A 23,859-nucleotide genomic window follows, 5' to 3' on the forward strand; every position below is an offset into this window, starting at 1 on the left:
TGATAATGTTCACTCCAGGATCCAGGAGTTACAAGGCTTTTTGTCAATAAAATAGAAAACATATGAACTTTACTTTGGCATTTGTAATATGCAAAATAAAACTGTATTTATTAGCTGAAAAAAGGTTGCTGTAACCTAGGTGGAAAGACAGACAGCGAGCGAGCCAACAGACATGAACATTTGCATAGACAGACAGGCATTTGCTGAAAATGTGGCGTCAAAGATTAGATGAAGTGTTTTGATTAAATTAAAATAATGCATGGAAATGTCTTCCCCCCTTGAAGTTGCAAATGATTATGAGAATGATATAAACATTTGCAATTAAAATGCGCAAATTGGTGTGAACAAAAAAAAAAAAAAAAAAAAAAAAAAAATCCATTGCATACCACTTTAATGAAAGTCAATTCCAGTTGACTAATAAGCACCAACAGTGTAGATGGTAAGGTATTTATTATCATTAATTCAAGCTCATTTCCATTTAGGATAAATAGATTATCCATGCTCCATGCTCTACATTCATGCTCATCAGGAAAAGTGAACACGCAGAACATGTGGGAATTAACTACATGCATGTATTGTTAGATATAACATGGCAGCATGAGTGCAAATGACTACTTAGTTATATCATGTTGCGTTTTTGACTGTTGTTGCTTAATTATGTGTCTAAGGATATTATCACACGCATGCGAAAGAGGCCATGAAGGTCAGGGCAGCCAGCTGAAGGCTGGAACTGCGATAAAGCGATTAAAATGCCACAGAGAGGAAACAAGAACATGTATGTTCAGTGTGGAATCGTAGAGCAAACCACAACTTGAGGGCAGCCTGTAAATCCAACGATGTGGCTCAAGACAAGAGCAAAAAAACATGCATGTTGACTGAATGTCATTTAAATGCCAACTGGATTATGTACATGGGATTTGGTGTTTGTTGCTTTTATTTAAACTATAAAATCTCTGGTTTATTACCATAGTGACACTTACATTTTTACAAACCTATGCACCCTTACAACATGACCAATGGCCAAGACGAACAATGAACATAAAGCTATTTGAGGAAACTAGATATTTTACAGACAAAACAGTTATATTTAGTGATTTATGATGTTGTATATTAGCCATGCTAGTGGTATGGCTCTACTGAGGGTGAACCCTGGTGGTGATTTGTCTGGTACCTGCAATTGTAATGAAATTCCCCTCAGCCTCACCTCAACCAAGAAGCGAACATGATAACCATTACCTGCTAAACATCAGCATGTTAGCATTTCACTGTCTCACTGTGAGTATGTTAGCATACTGATGTTAGCATTTAGCCAAAAACAGCACAAAGCCTAAGTCCAGCCTTGAGCAAGACTGTAGACTCTTAGTCTTGTTTAAAGATTAAACAATGAACATAATGTCACATTTTCTTCCCCAAATCACATGGAGCAACTATGGTCAAATATGTGCTCTTAATGGACAATTTTCAATTTCATGCATAATATTCACGTTTCTAGATTTTTGGTAAAATGTGAAGTCTAGCTCTAAGTGTGGTCAGGAGTATGGCCGGTACCCTACACCACAACTTTTAAGTCCACACAGGTGATCGCTCACTTAATGATATACATGCAATTTATTCGGTTATTAATTTTTTACATTTGATTTAAGAATCATTCTTCTTCATTTGTCTTGTTAGTTGCTCTCCAAAGAAGACAGGCATGTGGATAGATGTGCGGATCAGGTGCTTTAATGGTTTAATTGTCTTGGAGGGGCACACCCACTCATGAATACATCGTTATAACCGATTACACACACATACACAGTCAGACACTCAGACACACACACACACACACACTTCCTGTGGTGAGATTAGTTATGGTCATGGCTGGCTGACTGAAATGGCTCATTCCTCATTGTGAATGCAACCTGAATAGACGGCGTTGGTGGTATTAGAATGTGTGTGTGTGTGTGTGTGTGTGTGTGTGTGTGTTGCCCTTGGGCGAGCTGTCTTTCTGATGCCACGCAGCTCTTAATGCACAGCACAAAGGGTAAAAGGTAATTAATATGCAATACACACTAATGTGCCCATATGCAATTGTGTGTGTGTGTGTTTGTGTGTGAGGTTAATACGTAATTAATATGCATCACACACTGGCATCCCAGGCAATTAAGGATCCAGCGGTGTCCGCTGATGCTTCTTAACGAGCGTCCTCTTTAATTGGAAACATTTCACTGTAAACATGTTGATTTATATGACTGGCTGTCGTTTGGTGGGATTAAAGGGAGTAAGCGATTAAGGCAGAGGGAGAGATTCATCCTCGTTTGGGGGGGTGGGGAGTTCGGGGACGGTAACCACCACATACTCTGTAACAAGAGAACATTGAAATTTGTTTCTATGGCCATAGACACAGGATCCAAATATTAAAATACATTCCTACTGATAAGACTCATAAAACTCAGAGGATCAATAGTCAATTATCACCGTGGGAGATCTCTTACAAAAGAAATGTGATGGAAAACTCAAAATGGAGTAGTTTTACATTGTGTTATTGCCACATTTGTTTCACATTTCCAGCACAATGTACTCAAAGTATCAAATCCACACGTGCACACATTATTATTACCATAGATCCAGAATGTCAAAGAGAACTTCAATATTCAGACAAAGTAAGAAGAAAAAGCCCAGCGGCTCACACTGTTGGTTGCACGTGACATCCACTTATATCTTCATCTTTCCTGTCACTCTTCCAACTGTACACAGATTCAGCAGGATTGACATAAATGTAAACTTTGACAGAAGAAACACAAAAAATGGTGAGGCTGATTTTCAATACTATGCCTGTGTTGTTAACAGATACTATTGTGAACTAATAAACCAGCCGAGGAAACACGGAAAATATCCTGTTCCTGTATTTGTCCCACAGCGAGCTACTGGCCTAAGGAAGATAAACACTCTGTGTGTGTGTGTGTGTGTGTGTGTGTGTGTGTGTGTGTGTGTGTGTGTGTGTGTGTGTGTGTGTGTGTGTGTGTGTGTGCGTGCATGTATGAGGGTTTCATACCTTCAAGTATTATGTTTGCATTACTGTGTTTGTGTGCATGCCTCTTTATGTGTGCATGTGTATGTGCTGATGCATGCTCATATTTGTGTATGCTTGTGTGTGAACACAAACAAAGTCGAATGATAATACCATAATAATATACAATCAAGTGAATGGGGGTTTCCTGTCTGCTGGATGACAGTGGAGGTCATTGTCTAGCACCCATTTATTCTCACAATCAGACCACAAGCAGAAACCAGCAGGTCAAGAAGGTCACAACAGCGGTCCTTCATAAACCAATTTATTGGACCAGTGAAAGTCTAGAGGGGAAAATTCAACATTAGCAATACATCATAAAGATAAATCAAGTGTCAAGTTATGCTGACCATATGTGTTGGGAAATAATTCAACCAAGTGAATAACTATGACACAAGACTACATATTATATTCCTATTCAGCATTTAGTTGACACTCATTTACTTGGAGTCCCCAGCAATGGAGCAACAATTGTGACCAAAAAATGCAAGCACCCACAAATTAGGTGCGCAAGGGTCAGGATCCGAGTGCTATTACAATACTCCTGAGACATGTGATCTCAGCTAAAGGTGCAATAGGAGACATGAAGTGATTGTGCATGAAATTGGTTGTAAATCTAATAACATTTCTTCTGAGCGATTTAAATACACGTATGCATGGAAGAACATTCACGTGTCTGTGTGCACATTCATGTACGTTTTCTGATGCACGAGCTGTGACAGTAAAAGTCCGACTTTAAATTACCCAGATACATGCTGATACACTTCTGTATGAACTTAAATCCCATTCCCAAGGGAACATTGTTTTGATTGTTCTTTTTAATCAGTCAGACATTACAAATAATTATCATCAGGTAATTAGTTCATTTATTTAATTAACAGTTGTTTTTCCAGGGCTCATCTGCATTGTATTTCTGAGAGAAATGTATGGATAATCCTGGTGTGTGTGTCCCTGAAGCAAAGTACCTAAATGTCAAAGTTTGACTTTGTAAATGTGTGTGCATCCAAAAATGTATCTTTTTTTTCTAAAATGAAGAAGGTGTCAGTCAGGTCTACAACATATGTATAATGCATATATGCACAGTTTTGTTAATACCAGTATCTGTGGGATTAGAGACAGCAGGGAGATGTGAAAATTCATCTCTGATCTCATGTATTTCTCCACTACCACTTTTTTTTAGTACAACAAAAAAAAAAAACATGTCAACAATATGCACCTGTCGTTAAACTGCTATTGTTCTGTAAACTGCATCATATGGGAAAATCATCACCTGACCTACATGCACTAGAAGTGTCCATATCTACCAGCACAACCAGTCATACAAGACACTGCTGACTGGGCCACTGGAGACGACCAGGCTTTCATGGAAAGAAGCTGGCTCTGCTGAATGAAGCATTTTATGAATATTTCACCAACTGCAGGATTGTGTGTGTGTGTGTGTGTGTGTGTGTGTGTGTGTGTGTTTTCTTCTACTTCTATCTCTGTGAGGACATTGAGAAGGGTGTGAGGGTTTCGACTTGGTTTTCGGGTTCAGAATCAGAATCACTCAGACTCAGATTTGAGTTCATGTTGGGGCAGTAAATGGGGTTATGCATCTATTTATGATGGTTGTGGCTGGAGTTAAGAGTCAGGTGTTGCACTGTGTCATTAAGGGTCCTCACAAGTATAGAAAAGAAGACGCGAGTGTGTGTGTGTGTGTGTGTGTGTGTGTGTGTGTGTGTGTGTGTACGTTAGCAGGGGGAAGGGTAAAATGGAGGAAGCACTTCTGGGAAAGTCAGTTTACCCAACAAGCACTCAGGAAGCACTTTAGTTGTCATGACAGCATCACCACGTTGAGATGATGGGGTGATGGAGAGGGGGTGGGGAGAAAGATGGAGAAAGGGAGAGATGCAGGAGGAGGGTACAGAGTGAGAGAGTGTAGAGAAAGAAGCCTGTAGCAGTTTCCAACTGAACAAGATCTAAAAAGATGAATTGTCCGGTCGATTCGTATTTCGGGGGATGATGGAATCAGAAAGGCTTCCTGCCACTTTTCAGCACCATCATTCACCGTGATGTTCTGTCTCAGGAGCAATTCAGGGATGCCAAAACATCTATATTTGTAAGGGTAACTGAATACTGTTTAAGTCCAACGGTAAAAATTTAAAAGACACATAATAGTTAAAGGGGTGCAAATATCTTGACGTGTGATGCCATTGGATCTTTTAGGTCCGGTGAGTTGTGAGGAAAATTTTGAGTCTATGGTTTTTGCCGATTTTTGCTGATGTTGTATAGCTAATAATAAATTCAATATATACAGCCAAAAAGATACATGATATAATCATTATGACATAATGAGAAGAATGGCATGAAAAAAATGTGTCACATCCATGACATACAAAATTATTATTATTGTTTTTTTTTTTACTGTAAATTCTGTAAAATGTTATGTAGCAAGGTAAAAGAAAAACATTCTTTAATACAATGATGATGCACATTCTGAGTTGGCTATTCTCTAAATTAGCTATTTAGAAAAAGGTTCAGAGAGGATTTAAAAAACGTTTGGTATTAAGAGCAAAAAGATTTTTCAAACCTGGTTTCTCTTCAACCTTTTTATTTAAAACTTTGTAGAGAAACATTGAACATTAGGATTAGGAACAAGGTTTTCTTCTGGTTTTGAATATATGTTACAGGATGATGTCTTCTGTTTTTAATATTTTACTTGTAACACCGTTTTGTAAATCCCATACGAGTTGGGCCAAATGTTTGTCATGACACGAAAATACAAATGAACTAAACTAAACAAATGAATGAATGAACGAATCCAACCAACAGCAAGGCGTCGGTGCAACTCAGATCCTTATTCTCACATGTTAATCATGGATAATCATGTCGAAGTGGCAGATACCAGCACGATCATGTGTGTATCTCTGTGTTATGCAAGTGACTGTAATACCCTTGTCAGAATACCATCACCCACAAGCCCCGCACTGCAAAGTGTGAGCCTCTCGTTCGCTATCCCATAATTCCCTGGAGGGAGAAGGCAGAAAGCTTCCTCACATTACAACACCAGTGAGTCAGTTTCTGATGGCAGCACCACCAGCGTGACCAGATCGAGTTTGACATATGCTGCAGTGACGTCTGACAGGCAGGCAAACACAGAGGAACATCAGGGGAGCCCTGGCACTGTAACAAAGTATCGTCAAGGGAAATCCAGCTGTACCCATGACACACTTAGACGACGCTCGCTGAATGAAATGCTCTGCGGTTTTATTGTTCTACGAGTAAGCGGCACTTTATCGTCCCAAGCGTTTCTTTTAATTGATAATACCAACAGTCGTCCTCGTTTTCATTTGCACTCATCTCCTGTCATTCTTTTTCCTCTTCTCTGCCGACTCCTACCCTCCCCCCAGCTCCCCCCCCCCCTCTTCCTTTGGCTTCGCTGCCCATCTTGTACCTCCAAGTCTTTTTTTCTTTTGTCACGTGAATTCAGTGCAGCTTGAATCTTGCCTGAAAGCTGTCAATCTCATGATTCCATTCAGCCTTTAATTCATCTTCTCAACATGGCATTCAGCTCTTATCCTGTCATTCCAACGTCCAATTTACTCTTCATTTCATTATTCCAGCACTGAATACAGCCCTTATTCCATTATTCCATCATCCCGGTATGTCATTTAGCTCTTTTACTATCATTACAATATTACACTCAGCTCAAATGACATTATTCCAACATTCAAGGGGAACTCCTATTGCACCCAACATCCCATTCGGCCTTTAATATATCATTTCAACGATTCATTTAGTCCTCATTCCATCAAAGAAACATTATTTTATCCCAAAATCCCATCATTTAAAACAATCATTTCAACCCTTCTTCCACCAATGCTTCCAATTCCACTCAGCTATTCTGCCGTTAAGTGTGTTTACACTTAGAGGAGTATTCTGGTTGTGATAAAGCTTTTGGAGTGTCCTTTTTGTGTGTTTGCACATGCAAACATTATATACTGGTTCCAAATACCCAGACAAGCGCTCATCCCAGTTATGAAAAACCTGACTATGCTTGAATACACCGTGCAAAAACCTTACTCTCTTACTTCTGATAAATCTGGTGCACGTGCATCCTCGACCAAGACGCTTAGAAGTCAGTAAAATAAAACCAAAGAAAAGAGATAAAATACAAATGAAAAAAATGATTGCCGCACAGTCTTGACAGCCACTTTACAAACTGGGTTCATCCTAATGAGCTATAATAAAAGGTTGCTCCATGCTCCATATAAATGTCATTTCCTCAACATGATCCAAACCATGAGGAAACTCAAAACTGGGTTTCTAGTCTGTCTGACGCCCCTCTCATCTCTTCCATAAAAAAAAAAAAACCATTCAACTCAAATATTATTCCAGCGCTCCATTCAGCCATTATTCCTACATTCCTTCTTCTTCATTCAGCCTAAGTCACATCTGTGAGGCTGAAGTCAATCTACAACCCCCCACCCCCCTTTCCTCCTCATCTCTCTCTTCATCCATCTGCCCACTTCTATCCTCAGTTATCCTTCTTCCATCGCCATCACCCCAGAAACAACACTCATCCATCTCCATGTCTCTCTGCCCTCCCATCCTGCGGTGTGAAATCCTCAATTTATCTTGGGTCCCCTTGTTTAGCCATCAATTCTCCTCTCTGTGCTCCATCCATCCTTCCATCTATCTGTTCATCTATCTCCTCTCCTCAGTCTTGCTGGGCTGACAGTGCTGCAGGCGATTACCAATTATCCCAGTTAAAGTTGTGCCTACATCTATACATCTAAAGCAGTCACATACAGAATCTTTAGATGTCATCTGACACAATATTATGCCTGGTATAACAAGACAGGATCACCGCACGTTTTAAATGTAAATATATTTACTTCTTATGCATCTTTCATATGCTGAGCTGACACTTGAAACAAAAGAAAAAAAGAACACATATGACAGTAATATTATTATCTGCAATCCTGTACAGATGTTACTGTACAGTTTTTGTCTTCAGTATTTCCCCAACGTGGAAACCACTCACAGTTCGCTGATGTATTGATGTATTGTGGCTGAATGTTTTCCATAAATAGAGGTATACTTATGAGAGGGATGGGGGGGGGGGGCTGGAGAAGATGGACAGATCTTTAAAAAAATGGGGGGGGTGTAGAGTGAGAGGCACTGGCAAGAGTGTAAAAGACAGGAAAGTGCTAATGTAGTTGGCAGCAATAAAGAAGAAGAGAAAGAGGGAGGGAGATGGATTGACGACGAATGATAGGGGAAAAGGGGAAAAGAAGGAAAGAGGAAGAGTAGCGATGTGAGAATGAGAGCAGCAGAACGAGAGGAAAGAAAGACAAAGAGGATGAGAAAGAGGTGTCCATAATGAGTTCTGTCCTACATTCACAAAGGCTGCGTTAAATCATGCTCCACTAGGCAGCACACGCAGCCAATACAGCCACACAGACTTACGCATTTACTCTCAAATACCCACATTGTACTGTACTCTGACCTGCAACCCACTGATTCACAGTCTACAGTGAGACAAGCATGCTTAAAACATTAACTGAAAAGGCTGAACGGGCGATCAAATAAACTCTGGTTATTACCAAAGCTCCATCTCTTTTTTAAAAAAAAAAAAACCCATCTCTACCCTTTTTAAAAACACACTGACATTCACAGAGAGGGCAAAGAAGACATAATGGGGAGAAAATTAAACCACTACATCCAGCGCAGGTTTTCCAATCCAGCTTGGCAGATGTTCCACATCTGAAAGGCAACCAGAAACCATCCCCCCAAAAAAAGACGACACTGAACACATAACTCCTCGCAGTATGGAGTCCAGGCACTCTTTCAACGTCTCCAAAACAGGATTCAACACTTCATACGCTAATGTGAGTGACTGAAACACACATGAAAAAGTGTTTGCTAAGGCAGCGAACACATATGGTTACAAAGCCGAGAGAGCGGAAGCCCTGCCATGTTTCTCTCTGTAGACCGTTTCAAAGGCTGTCAGTTTAACGGTCTCATCTGCATACGAAAACCACGAGAAAAAAAAGAAAGTCATCCTGTAGCTTAGCTTCATTAAAAGGTGGAATGCTGAAGAAAGACTGTTGATATTTGAACTCAACTGCAAAACAAATACACCCCTCTCTTCAGTGTTCCTTCAGAACATGTGCTCCCCCAAAATAATGGATGTGCATTGCCAAGGCAACAACATAATGATGGAAACCACAACGTCTTATAGCTACGCCGTGAAAGTGGATCCTCTTTCTGGTAGCTGAAGAAAAAACAAATTTGTAATAAAAAATAAAAATAACAAGTAAGTTCACGTTAGCTGACATATCTTTCGAAGATGCATCCAACAGAATAACTGCCTTGCGCTAGCAAACTTGTGTTTTTAGGTCTTTGTGGCTATAAAATCATTCACAAGCTTTATGGACAAATACCATAATACAGAGCAGACAAAGAGACAGCAACAACTGTTCCTCCAGTCTCTGCTGCAAAGCTAACATGCAGAGAGGACAAGACGGTTTCCCTTAACCAACCCACCAGCCGACAAACAGCGACACAACTCTCCTGCTGCTATAGCTAACATCACAGCAACAACACAACTTGGCAAACTAGAAAGTAAGCCGAACGTCCAGGGGCAAGTAGTTTGCAAGTACCTGCTTGCCAACTAACCAGTTGGGTTTAGCTGTTACAAACCTTAGCAAAACTAAAACTATTCTTCCATGCACTCGCCTGAATGTCACTGCCGGTCCCTCGTCTGCAGTCCCCATCAATCCGATTCAAAACTCCTCCCAGTCTGGTAGCAACAGAAGTGTAGACTGCTCCTTTACTGCATTATCCGTTAACATGTCCTCGATTTACCATTTCTCACTCCCACTTTCCCCCCATCTCCTCTCTTCTGTTCATCTTCCCCTTGTCCTGTGCACAAGCGGTGTTGCTGGAATAGTATTATGTGGCTTGGTCTGAGCTACTTTCTTTGTTTTGCATTCATATAGCCATTTTTTTCAGCACACACACAGAACAGACAGCTATCGGACTATGAGGAGATATTCACTGAATTTGACAAAAAGTGAATAGGATTAGGATTGATTACTCCACCTTTAATTTATGAGGAGTACGTTCTACTCTGACAGCTTACTGTTGAGTATGTTCACTTCATTTTGCTCTACATATGACCATGATGATTAAAAAAAAGAAATTCAATCAATTTTATTGTATACACTGGAGGCGCTTTTATTTGGAAATGTTTAACCAATGGCAAAAATTTGCATATCACAAAACTTCATCTTCCTGGAAAGCAAAACACTCTGAAACTCATTAAAATGAAAATCAGTTCTAAAACCCTGAAACTTTGCTCTGCTGCAACACGACAGTGAAAACAGGCCATCAAACACACTGTCAGCTTCTTGCAAGGCATGCTGGTAGGGTCAGATTTTATTACAGTGTCATAAAACACCTTTAACACCCCTTTGTGAATAGGGGCACAAAGGGAACACTACTTTTTGGCTGTGTCTTTTGAGCTCAGTCTACACCAGAACAGACTCAGTTGTGTTTTTTTTATTTATGTTTCTTGAAACAAAAATACAATTTTAATCTTTGCTGCTGTCCTTACCAAGAGTTTTTTGACCCACATTGAAACACATTTCCAATTATATGCTTCTAAAGCTTATGAATAAAAGTATTTTAGCAACCTTTTCTTTCCATTTTGTTTTCGATCTCAGCTGTATGACACACATACAGACAGTATGCACAGTATGCCGAAGACAGAAGGAAAACTTTACAACAAATATTACTTATATATCAATGAGCTGGATTTCATTTTTTTTATTTTTGCACAAAGTTCTAAAACTACAATAGTGCACATTAAGGTCTTTCACATGACGTAGCTGCTGGAGCGATGCAGCTAATGTATGGTAAATTATTTATTGAAAGTATGTTCCTTTAACTTCAAAGAAGAAGAAAATTCTCCTAAGAATAACAAGACTAAATGTCTACAGCCATGCCAGCAGCTCTTTGAGGCTGCTTTGAGCTAAATGCTAACATTAGCATGCTCAAGCTCACAATGAAAATAGTAAGACGCTAATCAGCTCTAAGGTCAATGCACAGGTGAGGCTGATGGGAAAGCCGTTCACTTTGCAGGTAATTAGTCATAAAGTATTGGACAAAGAAAAGGATGATGGCACAAGATGAAACGTTAAGGCATCATCAGAAGGAGACCATCTATACCAAGTTATTATATCACGATCCATCCAGTACTCTTTAAGATATTTCATATTATATTGGACCACAACCTCATGGTGGCACTAAGGGGAAAGTCACTAAAGTCATAAGGATCCATCCTCCGGAGATTTAATGTCTGTATGTCAAAATGGCATCAGAATCCACCCTGTAGTTGTTGAAATACTTCTGTCTGGTGGGTGGGTGGACCGACCAATTAATCTACTAACACCGCCATCCCTAGAGCCTCGCCACTATCATGTTAAAAACTGGAGAAAACAAGCCTGCAGTCTACAGTATTTTGTGTGCAGTAAACATTAACATGCCATCAACTAAAACACAAGTAAAACTAAGAGCGATCTGCCAATAATGATGAAGATACAAGTCCTAGAGCAACAGAATGGAAAAAGAAAAATGCTTACATGGATTTATTCTTGGATGGAACTACTGCACATGGAGTGTACTTCTTAATATTCTCCAGCAGGCTCCGGCTGACCTGACTGGTCAAACCAGATTAGTCAAAAGGCACAAGTCTGTAAAGCATAATTAGCTGCGCCATAACTGGGCAGAAAGCTAATGAGTAGTAATCACAGTAATATTCAGACGCTCAAACATCTTTATTCTTGCACATGTATGTCTCTTCCGAGTTCAGTGTTCCTGTAGTGGTACGCTCATGTGCAGTACATAATATCCTCAGTGCTCTTCCTTTTCTAATATGCATAAACTTTGTTGATACAGAATTAAATGAGCTCCAGGTATTACTGCCGAACACCACAAGGTTTTATCGTCTTGTCAGCCACAGACCTGTAACAGTCTGGGTGACTGCACAGTCTGCTGCAGTATGACTCCAGGCAGGCCAGTGGCCTACTGACAGCTATTTCCTAATGATCTCCCCGCAGAGATTCCATGTCTGATGAAGTAAAGCTCAGGGTGGTTTGTTACATAGCCACTCTGTTTTACCATTTGATTATAATGAACCGATTGAGGTGTTGGACTCTCTGGAGGCATTGCGTGATGAATTCAATAGAAATTCAGATATAGTCTTCCCTGAATCTGCCGCTGCCATGCACACCACTAACCAGCTTCCTCTATGTTCAAGCCAGTTTTCTGATTTGTGCGTCATACAAGGTTTGCGGCGCAGGAATAATACAGTATATCTGGTGTCTCCGTACTTGAGCCGTGGCTAGTTGGACAGGGTTTCAGGCTACAAACCAGTATTCCTGTTTTCAATATAGAGCGTAAAGGAGGACAAAGAATTATTTTCTGCTATGGAGTGGGTTTATATAATTCAGATTTTTTTCTACACCACATACACACAAAATTAGAACAGCAAAAAGTTAGTTCATCATTTGAGACAGAACATTGTGTGAAGAGATGAAACACTCAAGAGCTACCAGATAATCACACATTTCAATTTTCTGTCCCACACAGCTTCATGCCCCCACGATAACCGTTCTCTGGAATTTTTTCTGAAATTTCTCCATGCTACTCAGAGCCGCTCTTGGTTGCACAAGTAGGGTCTAGTGTGCGAGTCTGAAAATTGAGTAATTTAAAGACAGCACAGGGGAAGATTGGAGAGGAGAGAAGGAGAGAAAAATAGAGAGGCCCTGGGTGCCCGTGGAAATGGCAGTTAAGGTCAGCGGTGGGAATGTTTGGGGCTCGAGACGGAGGAGAACAGCGGCTGTATGAGAGCAGCAAAGTGCTGCAGGGCTCAGGGGAATACCCTGCACTAAGCCAGAGAGAGACACACACACACACACACACGCAGACGCACACGTTCACACAGTGAGAATCACTCTTAGTAAAAGAATAAACAGATCCATGCACACACTCTAGCACACAATACTAAAAACAAACATTTGCATGGAAATAAAAAATAAACACACCGGTTGAAGACAGTAACCCAAAGGGAAGCGCACACATGAATGTGCGCTCATATATAACAAGACCAGAGATGTGAACACGGGACAACGATGTGAAAAGTAAAAAGCAAAATATTCCCACATTAGGAAAAAAAACACAAACAAACTCTCCTCTCTCACCTTTACAGGATCCGTTGATTTCCTCAAACCCCGGCTGGCATACGCACTTCCCGATAGGCACCAGCCATTCTCCCTCGGTGCTGCAATGCATCCTGGGGGGCTCGTATAAAGGCAGGGAGTTATTAACGCAGCGGCCCACTACCTCCACCAGCTGCGAGGCCTCTGAGCCCGGGATGGTGTCGGGGAACTCGGCCAGACTCTTCACTAGAAACGGGCAGCGTTTGTAGAAAACCCGCACCGAGACTAAAGCGATGCAGGCGCCCAAATCCTGAAATGCCAGGTAGAAGCCTTTCCGAGTCAGAGGACCTAAATCGCGGACTTCAGTGTTGAGCTTCATCACGCGGTCCCCCAGGTCCAGCTCCGTGAAGCTCTCATCGGCTGCTATGGTGTCAATTTTGATGTACCTGCTTTCTTTCATCGCCCTGTCTTCCTCCTCCGTCATCCCCGTTCCGTCTCTCATCTCTCCTTCCTCCATTTCCTCCTCGTCCCCGTCTGTTTCGTAGTAATACATGTTAAACGTCTCCTTGCAGGTTCCCACCCCGCCGGGCAGGCTGTTGCAGTCTCTCAGGGTGAACTTGAGCTCGATGAAGACCCGCTGGGCGCCCTCGGTCAGGATCCAGTTGGTGTGGAGCCAGTTGTTTTGGTTCTGCTCCATGACCCGGCACACCTGGTAGGTGTGGATGGGGGCGTAGTCCTCGTCTACTTCACCGATCTCTTCCCACTGAGACAGAGAGAAGATGGAGTTTAGTCGAGGGAGGAGGGGAAGAAAGAGTGGAAAGATAAAACAACAACAGGATCACTTCTCTTTAATAACAGGGATGTAGCTGGGTATAGAAGCTTGGTACTTTTTTGTTGATACAAGCAAATTGTATTTAAAGTATCAAAAGTAAAAGTGTAAGTAGCATTTTACTGTTTCAGCTGGTCAAACAGAGCTAGTTTTAACTACTTCAAATACGCTTAGTTTAGTCCAATATTTTCAACCTGGGGATCTGGGCTCTAAACCACATGACGAGATAAATCTGAGGAGTCTGGAGATGATTTATGGGAAAGTGATACACAAAAACAGATACACAAATTTATATTCATATGTTGGACATTTGTTTGTTTGTTTGTTGTGAAACATTAACTTGTGTACAGTACCTGAGTAAATGGACCTTTGTTTAAGGGGTTTTGTGGGAAAACATGGATCAAATCCTCAAAGCACAGAATCAAAAATCTGTGCCAAAACTGAGGTATGCATTTTTGAATGGCTTAAGAGTGGTGAGCGAATTTTAAAGAGGGAGAGAGAGAGATCGAGAAAGAGAGAGAGTGTCTCAGTGTGTATCAGTGTGTCAAGGTATAGATAGAAGAATAATCCTCATCCCTTCCACCTCATTTCCTCTGACAATGAGATAGTGTTATGGGCCATATATGCATTTACCATGAATGAGGGGCGGAGTTCTCGTCAGCGAAAAAAAGAATTAACGTGCACTTATAGGTGTGGTCATCTGTGTGTATTGTATAGCCATACGTCTATTAACTGTGTGTGTGTGTCCATTCCTGCCAGTGTGTGTGGATATATGTAAATGATCCTGTCAGTGTTCAAAGCTTGTGTGTATGTGAGCATCTGCATCCATGCCTGTGTGTGTCAGACAGCAGCATTAATTCCCTCTGCTGGTCTCCTGGGACATGGCTATTATCTGCATCACTAGCACTCTCCCATGGCTAATACAGGCGCTTCATCATGTCACTGTAATATGGCTAGAGGGACCAGACTATGATCCGGTGTTATAGCTTAATAGCCCATATTAATCAATTCTTGCTGTAGCTGTTGTGTACAACCTTCTGTCTTTGTCTTTTCTCTCTCTTCTCTCTGTCTTGTTCACCATCTGTCTTTTTTAAAATTTTTTTATCCCTCCCTGCTTTAATCTATCTCTTGTTTTATGGTTATTATCATGCAGTTCCTGAACCATTTGTGGATGAACGCAGGCATTGTAAAGTGTTATTAGACAGTTATGAGCGTTGTTAACTGCACATGCCTTAGTGTGTGTGTGTGTGTATTTGTAATCTTGTACTTCTATCATTGTGGTGACCATTTTCAGGCTTTGAGTGTGAGGACATTTTTAGAAAGTGAAGGCATTTTCAATATCATCAACTCAATGAGAGACTGTTTGAGGGTTCAGACATGGCTTAAGAGTTAAGGTTGGATTTAGGATAACGTTAAGGGGTTAAATGCATTGTGTTGATGAGGGTCCTCGCAAGTATAGATGAACAAACATATCTGTGCATGCTCGTCTGTGACAGAGTCACTATCTCTCCCAGACTCTAGCCCAGTCAGTCCCAGTGCAGACATTAAGCCTCTTACTGGTTAGATCACACAGATCCACCAGCCTGCTCTGAGCTTTACACAGCTTAACAAACACACAAACACACACACACACTCACACACACACCAATCACTATTGGTAGCCCAGCAGGGAGTTGAACAGATGACCTTCTCTGGTTTTGCTTGGAAACCAAACGGGTTCAGTGTCTGTGGATGACGCGTGGTTGCCATTGTTGCCACTGGAAATTTTCCCACTCTGCAGCTCGACTGTATTAATAGTGTCAGTGATTACTAATGGAAATGGGACACGACACTTGCATAAGCTAACTCTTTAAACTGAGTCATCAAACAATGATTTACCATGAGCCATTAGTTTGCATATAAATACCCTAATATGAAACGAGCTTAGAAACACACACTTCCAATAAAGGTTAGCAGGGTTAGAACCTTTGCTTTCAATTAAATGGTGTCCTCACTTCCCTGATGTGATGTATCAAAACAGAAGGGCTGCAGCTCATGTAAAAAAGTAAAAAAAAAAAAAATGAAGGGCTTTTATTTATGTAGACAAAGACTTGATTGGTAGGACCTTTTTCATTACACCCACTCCTGCACCACGATGTGGCCACTGAGCATGCACGATTTTCCAGGAAGCAGCTGTTTTCTAGCAAGTTCAAGAGCTTATTTCATGGGGTCTTTAAAGACCATAGTACAAGGTATTAAGTGGGCAGGGTCCTCAGAGGTCAAACACAAAGCTCGGTGCACAGAGCAAACACACTCAGGGTCAGGACCACCCATGCTGATAATGTGAGCTGCTATAGAAATCCAAGCATGCACTAAATAGCTGTTACTGTTTTAAAATGTAATTCTGTTTCTGATGCTGCTTTTCATCTCTCAATGATTCTGTGAAGCAGTTCACTGCCCCTTTGTTTTAAAAAAATGTGATAGTATAATCTTCAGTGCACCCACCTCACCTTTCATGCAATTCACACAACCTCTTTTTAAAAAGGGTCAGTTCACTCAAAGTCCAAGAATGAGACTTTTCCCCGCGTATCCCTTGTGGTATCTAGCCATGCAGATACTTTCATAATTACCTGCTGAGGTTTACAGATATATTTCAGAGATTTCTGCTGTTTCTCCTTAAAATAATGTCACTGTAACTCAGAAAACCCCCAGCTTGCTGCACCACAGTTTATATTGCAACCACTACTTTCAAGGATTGAGTTTCTAGAGAAATTGTCGAAAACAAAGACTGAATTATCCTGAGTAACCAGGACACTGTTTCCAAAAAAGAACTGTCTCTCTTGTGGTTTTTAAATGTACGTTTTCCAAAGCTTTGAATAACACCAACCAAATCCCTTGTACTCACATTGTATTAGAGTGTTTTCAGAGGCATAAATCTCACAATGTTGACACAAAACCAAAATGATCTGAATGGCTTCATACCACTGAGAGAATTTGATGCTTTATTGTGAACAATAAAAATTTTTTGAAAAAAACGGTCTGAGAGTTTTGGGTCCCAATGGAGGTAAATGGTCCCAATAATCAGAGGATCATAATTTCAGTCCTTTCAGACCTCATTCACAGCCTTTAGCCTCGACTCTTCTCCGTCTTTTGCCCTTTCCCTTCTTTGCTCCCTACACTGAACGGTCCCCATAGGCATCCTTCTACCTCCTCATTAGTGTGCGTTTGTTTTGTTGACTATCGTGTGTGCGGGTGTGCTCGTGGGTCCACGTGTCACATCCGTCACTGCAGACCCCCTGTGGCTGTGCTGAGTGCCCTCCTGGCTCCAAGTCTATAAAGCTGTCTGCAACTCATTATTACCCCCCATTACCACTGACTGCCATGGCACTATAATAGATCTGTCCTTCTCCCGCCTTACTCATACAATCCCCCCCACCCCCTCCCCCACGATTTCTGCCTCCATCTCATCCACTCCAGCAACCCTCTTCTCATGCCTCATTCCTCTGCCTTTTCATTTCATCCATGTCTATCATCATTTTCTCGGTGTCCTCTATTCTTCCTTTAATTATCCAATCTTAAGTCTAACCCAGAAACGCTGTTCGACCACTTCCCCCACTTCTCCATCTCGCCTCCTTCCACTTGCGGCGTCTGTCTTCTCGTCTTCCTCCTTGTCCCTGATGTCCACTGCTCTCCCTTTCTCCGCTCTTAAACCCCCCCCCCCCTGTCACACTTCTTCTAGTTCATCTCCACCATTCTCTTATCTTTCTCCTCTCCTCTGTCCCTTTTACCTCTCCTTGTCTTCCCTCCTTCACGGTACAGTAATGTGCTGAGGGACAAAGAGAGGCTCCGTTGAATGGCATAAGAGCTGTGGTACGATGAATCTCTAAGCAAACACTCCTTCAACTGTCCAAACAGCCACTCCTCTTCCTCATTAGGGACAGATAGTTCAGAGTCAACTGTTAGCTGTCACTGGGCCATCGTTGAGCGTTGAGTTTTTGCGGTGTGTTCAGCACCTTTGATGCTGGCTTGCCCTTATCTATGGTCAAGTGAGCATGCTGAAAGAGAGCTCTCAAACTGGCTGCTCAGTCTGGCGAATCAGCGAGTAAATCAATTTAGTGTGGTTTCACTTTATTCCCCCCCCCCCTTCGCAGAGGCAAACATACTTTAGGCATCATTTCACATTGACTGTGAAAGACGGATTATTGGTGAACAGAGTTGGTGGAATCTCAAAATTACACTTTCAAACTGTTGTTCCAGCTTATTATTGGAAAAGATCTGAATCAGGACTTCCAGGATTCATATCAGCGAGGCTGTGTGTGTCCTGTCTACTGTATGAAGCTAACATTAACGTTAGCCACTACCAGCGCAGAGCTGTCAGCTGAATCATTAGAGGTTGTCAGTCTGACATCTAAATGTTGTTTGTTTTCTTTTTTGTTTTTCTTTTAGGCTCAGTTTATGTCATAAAACAACATACACATAACGCACGTTTCCCAACCCAGCAGTTTGTCATCATTACTGTAACTGGCCAACTATGTAACCACTTTTCAATGTAATGACTATATTTGAATTTAACTGAATAATAGCAAGGATACCACACATACAGCATCTTAATTGAAAAAAATGCTTAGTTTTTCCTGATGAATATTCACCAATGTTGCTTGAAAGTTGTCCTTTCCGTGTAGAGCACAACTGCAGTATAGAAATGTATAGAAAACTAGAATAACTGCCCAACGGTTTTATGTCTCCACCAGTCAGCCAAGTTGCAGGAAATACTTCCTTGAGCCCATATGAATGTTTGTGCCAGATGTAATGAAATTCCCTCTCGGGGTTCGTGACAGATCACATCCACAAGAACGCGAGGTCACCATGACTTTGAAGTTTGACCTTTTCCCACCTAATAACTTCATCTTCGAGTCCAAGTGAATGTTTGTGCAAGAGTTGAAGAAATTGCCTCGAGGCAGTCTTGAGATATCACAATCAAGAGGCCAAAAACGTGTTTTATGAGGTCACTGTGACCATAACCCTTGACCACCAAAATCTAATCAGTTCATCAGTCCAGTTAAATGTTTCTGGCAATTCCCTCAAGGTGTTACTGAGATGTCGCTTTCACGGGAATGGGACGGTCGGACGGACGGAGAACCCGAAAACATAGTGCCTCAAGCCCTGGCTGTCCCCCGCGCTGAGGCATAATAATCACAATCAATTTAAATCACAATCTCAAAATAATGACTGTAACTAGATACAGTATTTCTATTTTAAATTGATCATTCAAAGACAAAACAATGCTACTCATTTGCAACTTTTTGGCAGACATATTCTCAGCTCGTATCATAACCATTTAAACAGATTCAGTGGTGGGAAAATGGTGGGGTATGTTGGGTTTCATCGTGTTTATGCGATGCCAAGTCTTGGGGTTTTTCTACTTCTTCCTCACTCAGGCTCAGAAGGAGATGCATGTCAGCCATCAGCCACAGCTTTTGTGTTTTCTTCTGATTTAAGTTTTAACAGAAGAACTGAAGTGACGCAAAGCGACACAGAGGTTTTCATCAGTCGGCCTTTGTCAGCGCCAGCTTCTTTGTGGCTGTGGCTTAGTGTGTCAGGGCCGTTACACACCCAGTAACCGTTGCCTATTAATGTTCAGATGAGGACAGCATTAAAATGGTTCTTGGATTTGAAGGACTGATGGGCGGTAATGGAGACAGATGGATTTGACAGCAAAATAATCCATATTAAGAGATATATCCCTTTAATGACACCTTCCTTCCTGATTTTTCTTACTTTATTCTTGTCCATTCATGATGCAGCAGATAAAAGCATCCACCTAATGTCATATGATCGGCAGCCCACCCACCTGCACTCCTCCGAAGCAACAGGAACATGAAGTAATGGAGGTATTAGATGACAAAGGGTTGACAGCCAAATAGTCATAATGGGCAAATTTTTTTTTATCTTCATCTTCAGGTCTTGTCCCCCTGTTTTGTCAAACACTACACTAATATAAATGCTAAGGATTCAAACTTTCATTAGCTAACTGAAATTCCAATTATGAGATTTTTAAATACCAACTAAATGTCTTGTAATATAAGTTTAATGTGGAGTTTTAAATTACTTTTTTGAACTTTGGCATCTGTTTTCTTCCTAATTATCCTGTTTTCTGTGTTAGCACAAAAAAACAACAGCATTTGAATAATGTCCAACATTCTGTCTGTTTCTCAAGTGTTAATTAATTGCACTGAAATCTGTCTACAACTATTTCAATCTATTCTGTATCCTCCATCCAAAACCCTCATCAACCTCATCTGCTGTGCTGCTGTCAGACACCCACAATGAGACATGGGGAGGAGGCAAAAAGTAATTATGCTCTAGAGACACTTTAAATGCCACACATTCTCTCCTCTGCCTTGTCTCTTTCTCCAATTTATCTTTGTCTTCTTGACTCCCCACATGCCCTCTTTCTCTTTTTTCTCTACCTTCAGCACTGATTTTCACTCCTCTACTTCGAAACGGGACGAGACAGAGGACTTGTATTCTCGAGGTCACAGGAAGTCTGGTTTCTCCTCTCTCTCTCTCTCTCTCACACTCCTCGTCTGTCTCGGCCTGTCACGGTCTGACTGTCTGCAGCTCTCCATCTCAATCTGACTTCTCTCCACCTCTGTCTCACACCACATCTGTCTCCACGTTGCCAGATTAACCTGCTAGCGGGCCGCCTCAAGGCAAAATTTTTACTTTGGTCGTCTGCTAGCTGTGATGTCTTCAAGCTGGATCTCCAAATTAGATTTTACTCTACCTGAGAGAGGGAGTAACATTGATGAAATCCTTAACAGAAGAGAAGTACACTAGATATTTAATTTGCAAACGCTGTCCCCCAAAGGACTGAATGATGATATTCCATGGCATGTCCTGATCTGAGAAGTTTAGGGACTTTATAGATCTACCACTCAAGATACTAATAGCTCATACGATTACATACTTTAAATGACTTATGAAAGCTACAAAGCTGCTGTAAATAATCTTGGAAAATAGATTTGATCGTGAATTATCTGTCTATGATTGAAAGACACTCCAAGGGGAGAACAACTGTCCCACACCTGGGCACAGAAGATGGAGCATTATCGATTTAAGATTGTGGTTGTAAGAACTGTTTTAAATACTTCTGATGAAGGTCTAAAGAGACCAACACATTAGGACGATCAATAAATTGTGATTCAGAGCCAGAGCAGTGTGCGGGATATTCTTCTTTTCTTCAAGACGGAAGCGACACTTTCCAACACACATGCATCCAAGACATTTAGATGTGCGAACATCTTCATCGAGCAAATTTAGATTTTACAAAAGGGTGCTTCTTAAGGCCTTTGTAATTTCAGTTTAAATAGTGCTGTGTGTATAAAGAAGAAAATAGGTCTCACCACTGAGAAGAGAAGCCCTTTCAGTGAGATTTAAAAATATCCATGTTTCACAATCAACAGTCTTGAGTTTCAAGTTCCTACATCAGTGTTATTGTCTTCGCTGAATAGTGTTCAAACATTTCATGTTCATCCATCACATTTCAAAGATTTTTTTAAAGGCTTATTTTACCTCATCTCCTCCAAGCTTAAATGCATGTTTCAAGAACTTTGGAAGCATATGGACACTTTGGAAGCAGCACACAAAGGAGCGGGGAGAAGATGGTGAGATAAAAAAAAAAAAAAAATGTAAAAAATGAAAAGCAGATGACAAGAATAAGACGAAAATGGGAGTACAGAGTCAAACAAATGTTTGGAGGGCATGGAAGGATGGGAGGAACAGGGATGAGAGCTGAGCCAGAAAAAAAAAAAAGAGGAGGCGATGATGGGGATTGAAGGGAGGAGGAGAAAATAAGGGATGAAACAAACCATCTGGAGCATGAGACTAAAAAATAGAAGAAGAAACAAACAAACAAAAAAAAAAACCTTCAGTGGCTCCTCAATATCTTATTTAGCTACGGTAGACTGCGGCTGCCAAGTGTGAATGCGTGTGTGTGCGCGTGCAGAAGGTGCGAGAGTATGCTGCAGATTGGGCACAGTCGTATAATTAGCGAACATGATAAGAATTATAATTGCCAACATGTATAACTTCTGTTGCCAAATGGCAAACAGGGAAAAGATTATTTTGTCTGACGAGTTTGTCAATTCAGTGTCAGACAAGTTAAACAGAAAAAAAAAAAGACATTTCAATCACCTGAAACTGTGGCCGAGTAAAAACAAAACGGCTAATAAGAGAGAATGCCACAATGAGATCCTCACCGTTTTTAATTTTCTCTCCCTCCCTGAATGCAGTTATTTATGCAGTTGCATTGTCGAAAGCACACACACACACACACACACACACACACACACACACACACACAGACACACACACCATAATCACATCTTCATTAATATGATTGTGCATACGGCTGCTTTTGTCAGCACTATCTCTCCCATCTACATACAGCCACAGAGTGGGCCGTGATTTGAATACCGGGGAGCTGAGAAAGCGCTAAGGTCAGCACTATCGGTCCGGCGTGTATAGCTCCGTGTTTGCCAACACGAGTTGCGACTATGTGAGGGATTTTTCCATGTGGATCAAATGGATGCACAAATGAATTCCGAACGCAGCACTATCGACCCCCTTGAAGTTAGGGAATTACATTCTTCCAAAGAAAGGTGACAGAGTGGGCTGCGGACTACTGTCTCATGAGGAGATGCAGTCCTGAAACTCCAGGACACATTATTAGATGTTTTTAAACACCACTCCTTTTTCATTAAATTACACTATATCCCACCATGAAATAACTATTTTCCAACTCTAGTAAGTCATTCTCTAATTAGCCATCGTCCTGGGAATACTTGGAAATGGAAATTTACTTCCTGGCTTGAGAATAATATATTCCATGGTGACTTTCAATATCTTATTCATGAATTCAATTTACTCTGATAATGAACTGAGAGTTCTTGGAAATGAAATGACCTTTAACCTTGATAAAACAAATGAAGTACCTGCACTTCAGTGTAAAATCATGAAGTTACCTACGTCTTTCGTCATACCCACAGAAAGTGAGTTTTCCTCCTTAAACTAGCAATAATGTGCGCACAGTGCTGAAGCTGCTCATTCGTTTCAGATGGACACATGATTATTTTTAGATATAGTCAACTACATTTTTGATCATCCTCTATTATTCCACAATTTTGATTATTGCTGATGATGAAGATAATTCAACTGTATATCATTGATGTGTTTTCATGTCATAAGGAGTATTAATGGTTTCAAAAGCCGTGTAGACAACACATCGAAGTTCCTATACACAACAGGAGGAAAAACAACACCTCAATAACAAAAGGCACTGTGATCCACTGACAACTTCAAAATTAAGTAAGAAACATGAAAACAATTTCTGAGCAATGGTCACACTTACCCCATTCTTAGGGTAGGCCACCCATCCTAGGTCCCCCATCACAGAGCGAGAATCCAGCAGGTTCACTGTTAAAAGTCAAAAACACAGTCAGGACACAGTACAGACAAGCGACCAATCAATTCATCAGAAAAAGCACAAAGCTGAAAGCTTTACCTTCTTATCTTAAAAATCCAGCCTCTAACATTCTCTAGAAGTTCACTCATTCACTGAAGATAAAGCCATTTACAGTCACTGTAAGTGTTCGGCTGATGAAGGTCAAGGTTTGGGTGCATCACAAAGGCTGCTCGCTGTGTAGATTCAAATAGGTTTTTTTTTTAAATAAGTATCAAAAATAGAGCGCCTGATCTGTAATGATGTCGTAAATCTTCACACGACTAACAAG

The 23,859-nt window shown here is 41.0% G+C and overlaps 1 protein-coding gene across 1 annotated transcript in view; it reads right to left on the reverse strand.

Annotated features, from left to right (window-relative positions):
• LOC130186849 (ephrin type-A receptor 5) overlaps window positions 1-23,859 on the reverse strand; it is a 69,075-nt gene that overhangs the window by 37,923 nt on the left and 7,293 nt on the right. Inside the window, exons 2-3 of the mRNA XM_056404151.1 lie at window positions 23,478-23,542; window positions 13,300-14,020 (exon numbers count right to left, since the gene is read on the reverse strand). Of these exons, the coding sequence (XP_056260126.1) occupies window positions 13,300-14,020; window positions 23,478-23,542 (786 nt within the window). The remainder of the gene's footprint in view (window positions 1-13,299; window positions 14,021-23,477; window positions 23,543-23,859) is intronic.

Source organism: Seriola aureovittata, chromosome 18 (assembly GCF_021018895.1).
Source record: "Seriola aureovittata isolate HTS-2021-v1 ecotype China chromosome 18, ASM2101889v1, whole genome shotgun sequence".
NCBI classification, from domain to species: Eukaryota; Metazoa; Chordata; class Actinopteri; order Carangiformes; family Carangidae; genus Seriola; species Seriola aureovittata.